Genomic DNA, 12,253 nt, shown 5'->3' on the forward strand with positions numbered 1-12,253 from the left:
GCTGTGGTTCTGTGTCTTTTATCTAGTCTGGTGAAATAGAGATTGTTAACCATAAGTCAAAAGATAAATGCCAGCTGAAATTTACCCCCTACAGCTACTTCTCCAGAGATGTCCCCCGAAAGGTACGTATCCGGCAATCTCCCTGCTCCTTCTGGCAGCCTTGCGCGGGGTGAGACGTGGCTCTTCCCTCTAAGCTGGGCTCACTGGGTCCCAGTACCGCAGCTGGGATGAGCCCCAGCACGGGGCCAAGGAGCTGCGCTGGCGCCTCTGACGTGGGTCACCAGGGAGGGCTGGGGGGGACCTCCAAGCATAGCCCGTGTTTCGGCTCTCTCTGTGCTGGAGCTGCGGCACTGAGACCTGGGAAGGGTTTGATGGGCTGGAGACCCACCTGCGTGGTCAGGATGGGCCCACGCTCCCCCTGTGCTGGGCACAGCTGATGTCCGAGGACACGCGGCGCCAGGTCTGGTTGGGGCACCTGGAGGGTGTTCTGTCCCCCTGTGCCTCTCCCTGTCCTCTGGGCATTTCCAAACATCTCCAGGACTATCTCCTTCTGCCAGGTGACAGGGGTTGTGAGTGACGCCGATGGTAAAGCCCACTACGTCATGTCTGGCACGTGGGATGAGAAGATGGAGTGCTCCAAGATAGTGCAGAGCAGCCACGGCAGCACCAGCACAGAGGGCAAGCAGAAAACCGTCTACCAGACGTTGTCTCCAAAGGTCCTGTGGAAGAAGTACCCCCTCCCGTGAGTCCCCTCCTCAGCGCGGGGTGCCGAGCTCGGGGGTGCAACAGCTGGACGGGGATTAACGGTGCTGCCCTGAGCCCCACGGGATGGAGGGGGGCTCGTGTGCCCAGCCCTGAGGACGTGGGAAGGGGACCAGGACTTGGGTGGCTGTGTGGCTTTTTCCAGGGCGTGAGCATACAGCAGGAGGGGAGAGCAGGTCCCTGCAAGGGGAGGGGGTGGCTCTGGGGGACCCTTGCAGGTAGGTTTTGGGCAGTTGGGGGTACTGGTTAGGTTTTTTGGGCTGCTGGCTATGGCAGGGAGATGTGTTGGCTGCTTTGCCTTGCTGGTGGGTCCCTGGCCACCCTGTCCCACCGGTCACTTTAGCCCTCTGGAGAGCAGTCCTCTCTCGACACTCTTACCCACAGCAGGGCTGTTCTCACACCAGTCTCCAGCCTTTGGTAGCACCAACGGCCGGTCCCTGCTCTGGAGATGCTCTGTTGGAATGGTCTCCTGTGGAAAGCGTCCTCTGCTTGGTGCCACTAGTTCTGCAGCTGGGGATCCAGCAGCTCTTGGGTGAAGCTGTGTCGTGTCTTGGCTGAGCAGTACAGCACGTGGAGTTCGTAGGCTTGGCTTTTAGCTTCCCTGTGTGGAGCAAACAGAGGAGGGGTCTGCTCCCCTCCAAGATGCTCATTGAGGTGTCATTGGCATCTCCACTTAGAGGGTGGGAGGCAGGGCTCCCCGAATAGCCTCTACATGACCGGTTTGGGGTAGCAGGAGCAGCATCAGCAGGGCTGGGGTGAGATGCAAGGATGTGAAGGGCTGGGGAGCTCTGCTCAAGGTAGGCACCACCTCCACCATCCTGATCAGGGTTCTTCGGCCACAGGGAGAACGCCGAGAACATGTATTTCTTCTCTGACCTGGCCCTCACCCTGAACGAGCCCGAGGAACGAGTGGCCCCCACGGACAGCCGGCTGAGACCCGACCAGCGGCTGATGGAGAGCGGCCGCTGGGACGAGGCCAACGTGGAGAAGCAGCGGCTGGAGGAGAAGCAGCGAGCCGTGCGCCGGCGGCGAGAGGCCGAGGCCGTGGAAGCCCTGGAGGAAGGTGAGATGCTTCGGGATGCCGACGGGCAGGGACTGCCCGCCCCTCGCTGCGGGAGGGGGGATGTGGCGAAGAAACCCCGCTGGGTTTGGGGGATGAAGGAGGGACCCTGAAGCTGTTTGGGTGGCTGGGGGAAGCGTGGGACTCGCCGGCTTTTGGATGGGAAAAGCAGCCCTTATCCCGTGTTTCTTCCCGGACAGGCAAGGACTACGAAGGCTACATCCCGCTGTGGTTTGAGCGCAAGGTGGATGCTGTGACGGGGGAGCTGATCTGCGTCTATAAGGGTGGCTACTGGGAGGCCAAGGACAAGCAGGACTGGAGTATGTGCCCCGATATCTTCTGAGCCACGCCGGGGTGGCCGGCCCCGCGCCTCAATTCACCGGGACAGACAGAGGGACAGTGAGGACACGCTGGCAGCGTCCCGCCGGCAGTTAACAGTGCAAATACATACACAGAATCAATACATGCAGAAATTTGAAAAGCAAATCTAAACAGGGATTCCAAACCTATTTTTTTACGCACTAATAAATAGCATCCTTTTTTTTTTAATGATGGCTTTTTCAGCGACTAATTAGGAACGAGGACACGTGAATCTGGTTCGTTTTTAGCCTAGCATATTTATTGCTATCAGGAGTTGCTGCCTATATCTTTCAGCGCCTCAGCTTTATTGGCTGAGACGTCGACTTCCAAAGATGCTCGCATTGTGGGGATGCCGTGCATTTGTGTGAGCTCTTTTCTTTGATGTTGTTTTTTTTTTTTTTTCCCCCCTATTTGTGTGTGGACTTTATGGAATTATTTTTTTAAAAAAATATCTGCTCCTGGTTCAGGTTCCTTCAAAGATGGACACAAACAACCCTGCATCCTGCTCTGAAAACTATCTCCAGGGGCTGTGGTGTGTGATCCTGGAGGCTCTTGGTGGTTCCCACAGTGCCCAGTCATCCCAGTAACGCCACTTAGGATATTTCAGCTGGTGACTTTTTTTTTTTTTTTTTTTTTTTTTTTGAGAAGTGTTTGAGCAGATTCCCCACAGTCTTGCTGTGTTTAGTCAAGGTTTAGGACTGTCTTTAACATGATGCTTTGTGAGAGTGGTTTGAGTGAGTTTTGGTTTGGTTTGGTTTTCCTGCAACCACATCCAAAGGGGGAAATGGCTTCGCCGAGGTCGGGAACGCCTGGCAGACACAGAGCAAAGAGGTTTGTAGACCAGCAATGCTCTGGGGTCTGCGTACCAGCTCTCTCCCACTCCGTATGGCTGCAGCCCAGGGGCTGGCAGGAGCCTGGACCCCGGTGCCAGGTTTTCAGGCAGCATCTCCCTGCTGAGCTCTGCCTGAGGCTGGGCAGGAGGGGAGGGAAGAGATGCTGTGGTGCTGCTGGGATGGAGCCTCCCTGGGATGCAGCCTTGGTCCTGGGTCTCCCATCCCAGTGTCTTCCCCATTAAGCCAGACACTGGCACTGGAGGGCACCCGCAGCCCGGTGCCCGGCTCCATTCCTTCTCCTCCCTTGTGGCTGGTCTCTCCCGGGAGCAGTTTCAGGTCATCACTAAAGCAGCCTGAGCACAGGGCTGGGGGAACCCCACGTCCCCCGCTCACCCCTCCTGCATGCCATCGCGTTGCTGCGGCCCTGGACCCGCCGGGAGAAGCGGAGCAAGCCCTGCCGATGATCGGCGAGGACCAGGAGCGAGCGGTGCTCGGCCACCGGCCACGCAGGCAGGTACCGCCAGTCCCCAGCGCCGAAGGGGAGGATGGGGGTAGCAGGACCCCGAAGATGGGATCTGCTCGGCCAGAGAGTATCAGGGAGACCTGGACACCTGCGTTTGCCCCGTCGGATCTCATTTTCGATGTCGTCTTCTCCGGGTCTTCATCATATCACACTGACTGCTGCCTCACGGGGGTCAGAGGCCACCCCTAGCCGGGCTGTCACATCCACATTGGAAGATAATTAGCAATAATGAACTTTGAGGCAATGGTAACTGGAATACCCAGGCTACACATGGGACACTTATGCAATCAGGTTCCTCAACCATCAGTCTCCTCCTTGGTCGGCTTCTCTTCCAGCACCTCCATACCCGTTATTTACAGCAAACCTACATGTACAGTATATATAGACCTTGTACGGCGTAACAGTAGTGAGTGGCTATCGGAGTGGCAACACCCACTGATTTCAATGTACCCTTTAATCTTATTTATTTGCTTCTAATTTATATATATATAAAAATATATATAAAATTATTTTGCTTAAATTTCTATGGTACACAATAGATGAAAAATAATGAAGACAGAAGTGTCTGTCTGAGTTTTTGTAGCACGAGTACGATTTCCCTAGGCTCATCCCGGAGGTAGGGTGTAGGGGTGATGGTGACAGAGTAATTCCCAAAGTAGAGAAGCAACATTTTGCTCCAAAGCTGGATGTGATGGCATTCAAAAGGTGTTACGAAGACATTCCCTTCTAGAAACAATGCATTTGGGGTTTGAAGGCCAGAGCTCGGTATCCCCCACATTCGGGAGTGCGATGCTCCAAACCCGGGTGGTAGAGCAGCCGGTCTGGCGTGTTTGCTCCTTCCAGACCCTTCCCGGAGGTTTGCCCGTGGCTCGGTAAAGCCGGTGCAGCTCTTAAATGAGCCAAACTTCTGCATTAGCTGTTGGATGCAGCCTGCGGAGAGCTGCCGGGTGTCCCGGCCTCAGGGCGTGCAGATCTCCTTTGGAGATGGGCTTTCACCTACCCGGGAGAGCGGAGGATGCTCCGCACTAAACCTTGATGCCTCTGGCTTGGTTTGTGGTGGCAACCGAAGTTGCCCAGGGGGTTTTATTCCACTCCGAGGCCTGAATCGGTTTTGTAAAATGGGCTAGAAATTGAGCTCTTCAAAATGCCTTATTTTCCTTGTTCGCTTTGTCAACGCAAGTGTTACCCGCGAACTTGGAGAGCGTGAGAAACTCCCGCGCAGGCTGTCCCCAAACCAGGATCCGAGCGTTCCCGCAGCGGAGGAGAGCGGGGAGTGAGATGTTGCTCGCTAAGTGCTGGCACCATCGGTCCTGCTGGGCTCTGTCACCCCGAGAGGTCCTCTCTGATGTACCCCCCATCGCTGCGTCTGTCTTAGAAATCACCATCACAGACCCTGCACAGCTTAGCGGAGCTCGGGGGAGCATGAGGAGCACCCCCAAAACAGAAATTCCCCATTTTTTAGGCTAATTTTAAAAATTGCTCTACCTTCCAGAGATCATCTAGTGGCAACGCTTAATCAGAGCACCATCTCCTGGTCTTTCTATTCACCCCCCACAGGGAGTTTTAATGTCGTTCCACTGTAAATGCCGTTGAATGTATTTCTTTTTGAACAATATATTGTGAGTGATCCCTCTTCTCCTACACGGTAATAAAACTTGGATTCGGGAGTTTTAAAAGCCGCAGTGCTGAGGTTGTCACTCGCTCCTCAAGGCTGGAGGTGGGGGTCCCGGAGGAACCCCGAGGTTGGGTGAGCTCTGGGCATGGACGGGGGACCTGGGCACGCGGTGGATGGCAGGTGAGGTGGCCAGGGAAGGGACAACGGGAGGTGGCCCGGAGGAAAAGGAGACCTACGGGGGAGATGGCCTAGGGAAGGTTGTCCAAAGGAGGAGGTCACCTAGGGGAGGAGGACTAGGGGAGGTGGCTCGGAGGACAAGGAGGTCGAGGAAAGGGGTTGTTCGAGGAAGGAGAAGGGTCAGGGGGAAGGTTGCCCAGGGGAGGAGATGGTCCAGGGAAGGTGGCTCGGGGGGGAGGAGGGCCAGGAGAGTTGATGGCCCAGCAGAGGTTGTCCAAGGCAGGAGATGTCCGAGGGCAGGTTGCCCTGGGGAGGAGGACCAGGGGTAGGTACCCATGGAAGGAGGTTCTCCAGGAGAGATAGCTTAGAGGAGAAGGAGGATCAGGAAAGGGGTCGCCCAGGGAGGGAGGAGGGCCAGGGGAGGAGATCATCCAGGCAGGATGATGGAGTTTGGCCAAGGGAGAAGATGGTTACCCAGGGGAGGAGGTCTGGGGAAGGGGGAACAGGAGAGGTGGCCCAAGGAAAGGTGCCCAGGGAAGAAGGGTCTCTGGGGATGGTGACCCAGGGAAGGAGATGGCCCAGGGGACGTTGTCCGGGGCAGGAGGTAGCCAAGAATGGGTGGCCCAGTGGAGGAGGCTCCTGGCTGGGTAGGGGAAGCCTGGGGCAGGCTGAGACTGGCTGGCGGCTGCGGTGTTGCTGGGCGACGGGCACACACAGCACTGCCTGTCCTGCCTGCTGTCCTGCCTGCTGTCCTGCCTGCTGTCCTGCCTGCTGTCCTGCCTGCTGTCCTGCCTGCACCAGCCTAGCTCGACCAGGTGGGCACACGGGGCTGGGCTGGGGTGGGGGACCCCGGCACTGGGACCTGCTCGGCCCGTGCTGGTGGTCGGGAGGAGTTTCCCTGCCTGCTCTGGGTGCAGGCAACGGGGCGCTGGGCACACGGCACCGGGTCCGAGGGCTTGGCAAGCTCCCGGGTGCAGCAAGCGTGCTGGCATCGCGACTTTAATGAAAGGCAAACCTCTGTGCCCTGCAGTGCCTGCAAATCCTCCCGTCAGCCCTGCGGTGTGGCCTCAGCCCAGCACTGCAGCTCTGGGAGGTGGGTGAGCTGAGCTGTGGTGTTCTCTGCACGTTCACTCTGAAGCCTAATGAGTTCACGGGGGCGGGCTTCTAGAGTGTGCCATCCTCGCCTTGTGTTGCAGGCCCGGGTGGCACAGCGGGCATGGAGCCGAAGGAGGCTGTCTTCAAAGGCCAGAAATGCAGTAAGGCTCACGCTGGTGCCCGGTGCTGCACCCAGGGCACGGGGGTCCCTGGTTCTCCGCCCAGTCCTGGACCAACGCACCATTGCTCCTGTGCTGCCGGGGACGGGCTTGTCCCAGCCACTCCGTAGTGGAGCAGTTTGCAAGACCAGGGTGCAAGAAGCCGGGGCTGCTGCCCTCCCTGCCTGTCCCCACAGGAATGTCCCCCGCCAACACGGGAGATTTTGCCCCCCCCCCAGGGCTTTTAACCTGCTGCTCTGTCCCGACCAGCAGCACCTCTTTCCTCCTTCTCTGCAGACCTGGATGCAGGGAAGCAGCTGGAGTTTACGGGATCCTGGGCAAGGGAACGCCGGGACCGTGGGCTGGACCCCGCTGACGCTCGGCTCAGCCAGGTGTGGGGTGCGGGAAGCCGGGGGGGGGTCTTAAATCGTGGGGGTGCAGTGGGACCACCCAGGGGACGATGCAGCACCAACACCGGGGTGCTCCTGCCTTGTCACGACACACCGGTCACCGGCGGTGCCCCGTGCCCCACCGTCCCCTCTGCAGCAGGACGGCACGGGCGCGCAGGGCACCGGCGGCAGCGGAGACGGTGACATCTCTCCCGACATCTTCCTCGCTGGCTCCTGGATGGTTGGTGAGTGGGGACAGGGCATCTTCGGTGCTTTCTCAGCTCTGCTTCGCCCCGCCAGGCCCAAACCTTCCTGCAAAGTGATGCTTGGCGGAGGACCAGCAGATGCGCTGATGCTCAGGCAGAGGATTTTGCAGCTAGCGCTATTTAAATAAAACAACAGCGCGCCACAGAGACCGAAATAGCAAATGCTAGGAGAGCAAAATTGGGAAATGTTGTCGGAGGGGCTTTTGCGAAGATGCAAAGGGCAGTTTGGGACCGGGACTCTCCCGTCAGGCAGCGGCTTCCCATTTATCGCGATAGAAGAGCTAACAGCAGCATCCCACCCCTGTGCCCCGCTGCCCCGGGAAGCCTTTGCACTGCACCCACCGCTGAGCTGTGCTGGTGCGGCAATGCCTGGGACCATCTGTCAGGGTGAAAAATCACCCTGGTTTAAAAAAAAAAAAAAGGATTATATCGTGGCTTTTTCTTTTGGAAGTAATTGAGGTTGAGGAGCTTGCTGGAGAGGGTGGGATGCCTTCAGCGTTTGAGCTTAGGCGCGCACCGAATGCTCCCTGGTGAGAACAGGCATTGCCGGCAGCTCCAAGCTGGTTCAGATCCGGATGGTTTTTTCCCATCCCTGCCCGGGTGTAGGGGAGGCTCACGGCTCTGCTCTCCCACGCAGAGCTGGAAGGACGCCGTGCCCGGTGTCCCCGGGGTGACGCCAGCCCTGTCCCACCGGAGAAGCGCTGCTGGGGGCTGGCTCAGCTCCTCGGCTCCCAGCCCAGCCCGGGGGACCGGAGCAGCTCCAGCTCTATTTGCACGGAGGACTTCGCTGCCAGGTTTTGGGAGGGCATGGTGGAGCCCCTGCTGTCCGAGGAGGAGGAGGAAGATGAGCCCGCTGGGGATGTCCCTACTGAGGGAGATGATTCCGGGCAGGATGGGTCCTTGTTCCCCGCAGGGAGAAGACTGGATGTCCGGCGACAGTTGGCAGTGGAGCCGGGCAGATGTCCCTTGCAGGGCAGATCTCCGCGTCTGACGAGGAGGGAGAGCCTGGAGTCTCTGGGAGGGAGGATATCCAGACTGAGCCAGAGCGATGCTTTGGGGGTGGCCTGGGGGGGTCCCCAGCCAGCCCCTTCCATGCAGCCGGCCCTGGGCTGGGAGGACTCTCCCCGCCGGCGTTCGTGCTCCGGGAAAGACTCATTGACCATCGCCTTGGGCGGTGAAAACCTGGCTGCTGGGCATCTCCGGAGAGCCCCAGGCATCTCTGCCGGCAGGAGCAGGGCCGGGGCAAGGAGGGGCTCTCCTGACAGCAGTTTGCCAGGGATCAGCGTAGCCAGGAGCGGGCGACATCCCACCAGCAAGCCCCTGGGGCTGAGACGGCAGGAGCCACCAGCTCTCCAGGGACGGCGTGGAGGGGTCGTCACCCTCGCCGTGGATGGCGTGGAGAAGGAAGGAGCACGCAGCCGGCAGAGGAGAGCTCCCTGCCCGGCTCACCGTGAGTCTGGGCTGGCCGCGGGGTGCTGGAGGAGGATGGAGGGACTGGGACCGAGCAGGGGGAAGGGGCACGGCTGGCCCAGGGACCCTCTCTCTGGGCCAGGATGTCCTGGTAGGTGCAGTATTTTTTTTCCCACAGGTACTGACACAGCAGCAGGACCCCCTGGGCGATGTGGAACCGGGGCAGATGTGTTATCCTGCCCAGGAGGAGCGGCTGAGTCCCGGTGGCAGCGTGGGAAGCAAAAAGCCGTGCTGCCCGGCGAGGTACGTCCCTGGGCTGGCTGTGCCCTGCTGTGGGGGACAGTGGGATGGATGGGTGTTTCTGCCACCAAGGGGACAGCCCCAGCCGTGGCAGGATGCACCGGGTGGTCAATGATGGATGAGGGGATGGCTCCTGGCTCTCCTTTCTGCTGGGACGTGGAGAGCAGAAGGGATGCAGCCAGGACCCCAAGCCTGGCTCCGGTCCTTGAGTCCCGTGTTGCGGTCATGGAAATGCCCGGGGACAGGAGCAAACGGGTTTGTAACCCCGCTCCTGGCTGCCAGCGTGCGACGGGGCAGCCGGTGTCACTGCGTTGGTCCCTGCAGAGGAGCCAGGAGGGAACGCGAGAGCTGGGAACTGGTGCGAAGGGGACTCGGAGCAAAGGAGCCAGAGCCAGGTACACCCAGAGCTCCAGGGACGGATCCTGCACTGAGGCTGGCGATGCCCACAGGTGCCTGCCAGTGCCCTTGGAGCAGAAGATGGTGCTGGAAACCCAAGAGGGTCCTGGACCCCCGAGTGCTGGGTGGGCATCCCGTGGGGTCTCTGCCCGCGGAGCTGGGGAGCGGTGAGGATGGGGACGCGGGTGACGGTGTCCCTGCCGCAGGGCTGGCCCGGCGCGCGCCCAGGACGCCTGCCGTCGGGACACGACAGACCTGGAGCGGACGGTGAGATGACCCGGAGATGGTCGGAGCAGGGGCTGGCTAGGTGCAGCTGTGGGTGGCAGGGACAATTTTCGGGGGGTCTTCAGGCATGGGGGGGTCCCTGGGTGCCCTCGGTGGGCTGGGGGACGGCAGGCTGCAGGGGGCTGTGCTGGCCACGGCCACCGGCTCTGCTTTGGGAGGGAAAAGCAGTGCCGCTCCCGTGCACAAAGCAAGGGACAGAGCTGGCTCCTGGAAGAGGCAAAGATGGGGCAAGTGGAAAAGAGAGGGATCTTCCAGTCTCGGCAGGGGCAGAGAGCCTGTGCGGATTGCCAGAAGGGGCTGGAGAAGGAGAGAAGGAAAACATCGGCTTTGCAAGAAGAGAAACGGGAGTTACAGAAGGTTGGTGCTCTCCCGGCTTTCCAGCGGGCCCAGAGTCACACTGGAGGGAAGGAGCACGTTACATCCCCTGTCAGAGGCTAAGCCCTTTATCCTTTATCCAGGCATGCACATGTCCTATGGGAAGCATTTGGTGCTGCCCAAATTCCTAAAGAGCCAAACTAAAATTATCTGCGGGAAGGTTTTACTGAGAAGCTGGAGCTTTTAAGAGAAGAATATGTTGGGAAAAAGCCACTACGGCTGTACGCAGACTGGGGTTATTGGTCTGCAGGTCAGAAGGTCCCTGGAAAATCCCAGCAGAGGCAGGGAGAGCGGGGGTCCTGGGCGCAGGCACGAGGAGCAGGCAGGGCTTGCAGCTCCGCAGTGACCCCAGGGCGACGATCCCCACGCTGGTGACACTTCCCCACCAAATCTCAGTTCTTGCCGGGGGCAGGGGGGGGTCATCAAGCCCTGTGCCGGAGCGGGCTGAGGTGGTGTCACCCTGGCCAGGAAAAACTCGGGCATCCCGCACGGAGACTGCCCTTGGGAAGAGCCTTCCTGGACCTGGAGGGTGGGCGTGAGCTGCCAAAAGGGGTGATGTGACCCCAGCTTCTCCGGCAGAGGCTCCGGGAGCTGGAGCATCGTACCCGCTCCCTGCTGCGGCAGAGGCGGGAAGCCCTGGACCAGCTCCACGTGCTGCTCCAGAAGGAGAAGACGGATGCCCTTCGGCAGCTCCGGGAAGCCCTGGAGCGGGTCGGGGAAGGGAGAAGGGAATGGGTTGGGATACGGGGTAACTCCAGCTCAGCGCCCCGGAGGCAAGGTCCTGGCCACGTCACGTCCAACAGCAAAACCCCCGGCTCCGCTCGGCTGGCCGAGGGCTGTGGCTCGTGCGGGGAGGGGGAGCAGCGCTGGGGAGCACAGCAGCCCAGATGTGCCGCTCCCCCGAGGTCACCCAGGTGTTTCGCCTTGCCCACGAGAGGGGGGGGGCCTGTGCAGGGACGGTGGGGTCTGCTGGGCGCATTGGGCAGCGAGCTCAGCAGCTTGCCTCGCAGGGGCGAAGTCTGTGCACCGAGCTGGGGGTGCCTCGGGCGGGCAGAGGAGATGCCCTCCCGGGTACCTCCGTGCTTGACCTGCTCACGCCAAACCTCTCCTGCTCAGCCCTGGGTGTACAAGGTGGCTCCGGGTCTTTCCTAGAAGTCCCGACCTGGCTGCAAAGCCAATAATTTTTCTACGAGAGGATGAGCGGACTCGGAGCGGGGGGGGGCAGATCTGGGTGATGCGGGTGCCGCTCCGATCCGTCCCTTCCCAGCGACTGGTCCCACGGGAAAGGGCTGGTGGGAGCGCCCGGCTGCGGGCACGGCTGGAGAACCTCCTGAGCCACCCCTGGGAACCAGGGCAAGCCCAGGGACCTGCCGGCCGGGGGAAAAAGGTGATTTGGGGATGGGGAGGAGGGTCTCGCCCTGCACGGCCGTCGAGCCGGGGTGGGCTTTGACCGATGGTGTCTGACCCAGAGAGCAGCCCTGGTTCTTCGGGCTGTGTCTTCTGCCTGTGCCGCGCAGCCGGGGGGGGCTGGGGGCTTTTGGCAACTCTCTTGCCCCGTCTGCACCCATCCGTCGCCTTAGCTGGGGGCACTGCTGGTGGCCAAGGGCTCGGTGTGGGGCTGGGGGGGGCAGCTGCCAGGCTCCAGCCCCCGGTCTCGCACCCTCTGCCTGCGTCAGGCAGTGCCCGCTCCCTGGGGACGGCTGCAGGCAGAAATGTTTAATGAAAAAAAAAAAAAAAACCACCACCCCACGGGCAATTGTTCTGTTTAGATGCTTTCTTTTAATTTTGAAAAGGAGAAACCTATTTCTCAGTCTCTACACTTCTCATCGGAAAGAATGCTGTTTTTAATTTGCAGGAGAATGTCCAAGGAGAGTTTCTCCATATGCAAGGGGGAAAATGAGAATTTCTTGCAGTACTTTATAACTACGCCTCCTTCCAGGGGAAGGGAGGGGATGAGAATTGAAATATCTGTATGCTTTCTTTCCAATTAAAATAAAAGTGTTTTTCATTATGTTTTTCTGCAATGTTGGATTGGGGAGGTTTCTGAAATTACGTATGACGCACAGCCGCTCCCTTGCTGAAGTTATTGCATTATTTTTTTTCCCTTTAAGTTTCACAAAGAAAACTGTGGTGCAGGCTACATTTTTTTCGGAAGAGCTTTTAATTAAAACCCAAATGCTTGCAAGGCTCCATGAATGTCTTTGCAAACAGCGGGCTGAGGTTCCTGGTCATATGAATAATACTAGGAA

The 12,253-nt window shown here is 59.4% G+C and overlaps 1 protein-coding gene across 12 annotated transcripts in view; it reads left to right on the forward strand.

Moving 5' to 3' along the window:
- The window catches only part of OSBP2 (oxysterol binding protein 2), a 125,594-nt gene extending 120,380 nt beyond the window's left edge, over window positions 1-5,214 (forward strand). For all 12 annotated transcript variants that reach the window (XM_052795431.1, XM_052795432.1, XM_052795433.1 and 9 more), the window contains 4 exons: window positions 27-122; window positions 558-742; window positions 1,605-1,825; window positions 2,023-5,214. In XM_052795431.1, the coding sequence (XP_052651391.1) occupies window positions 27-122; window positions 558-742; window positions 1,605-1,825; window positions 2,023-2,165 (645 nt within the window). In that variant the 3' untranslated portion in view covers window positions 2,166-5,214. The remainder of the gene's footprint in view (window positions 1-26; window positions 123-557; window positions 743-1,604; window positions 1,826-2,022) is intronic.
- Window positions 5,215-12,253: the final 7,039 nt, after the last annotated feature.

Source organism: Harpia harpyja, chromosome 9 (genome assembly GCF_026419915.1).
Source record: "Harpia harpyja isolate bHarHar1 chromosome 9, bHarHar1 primary haplotype, whole genome shotgun sequence".
Classification (NCBI taxonomy): Eukaryota; Metazoa; Chordata; class Aves; order Accipitriformes; family Accipitridae; genus Harpia; species Harpia harpyja.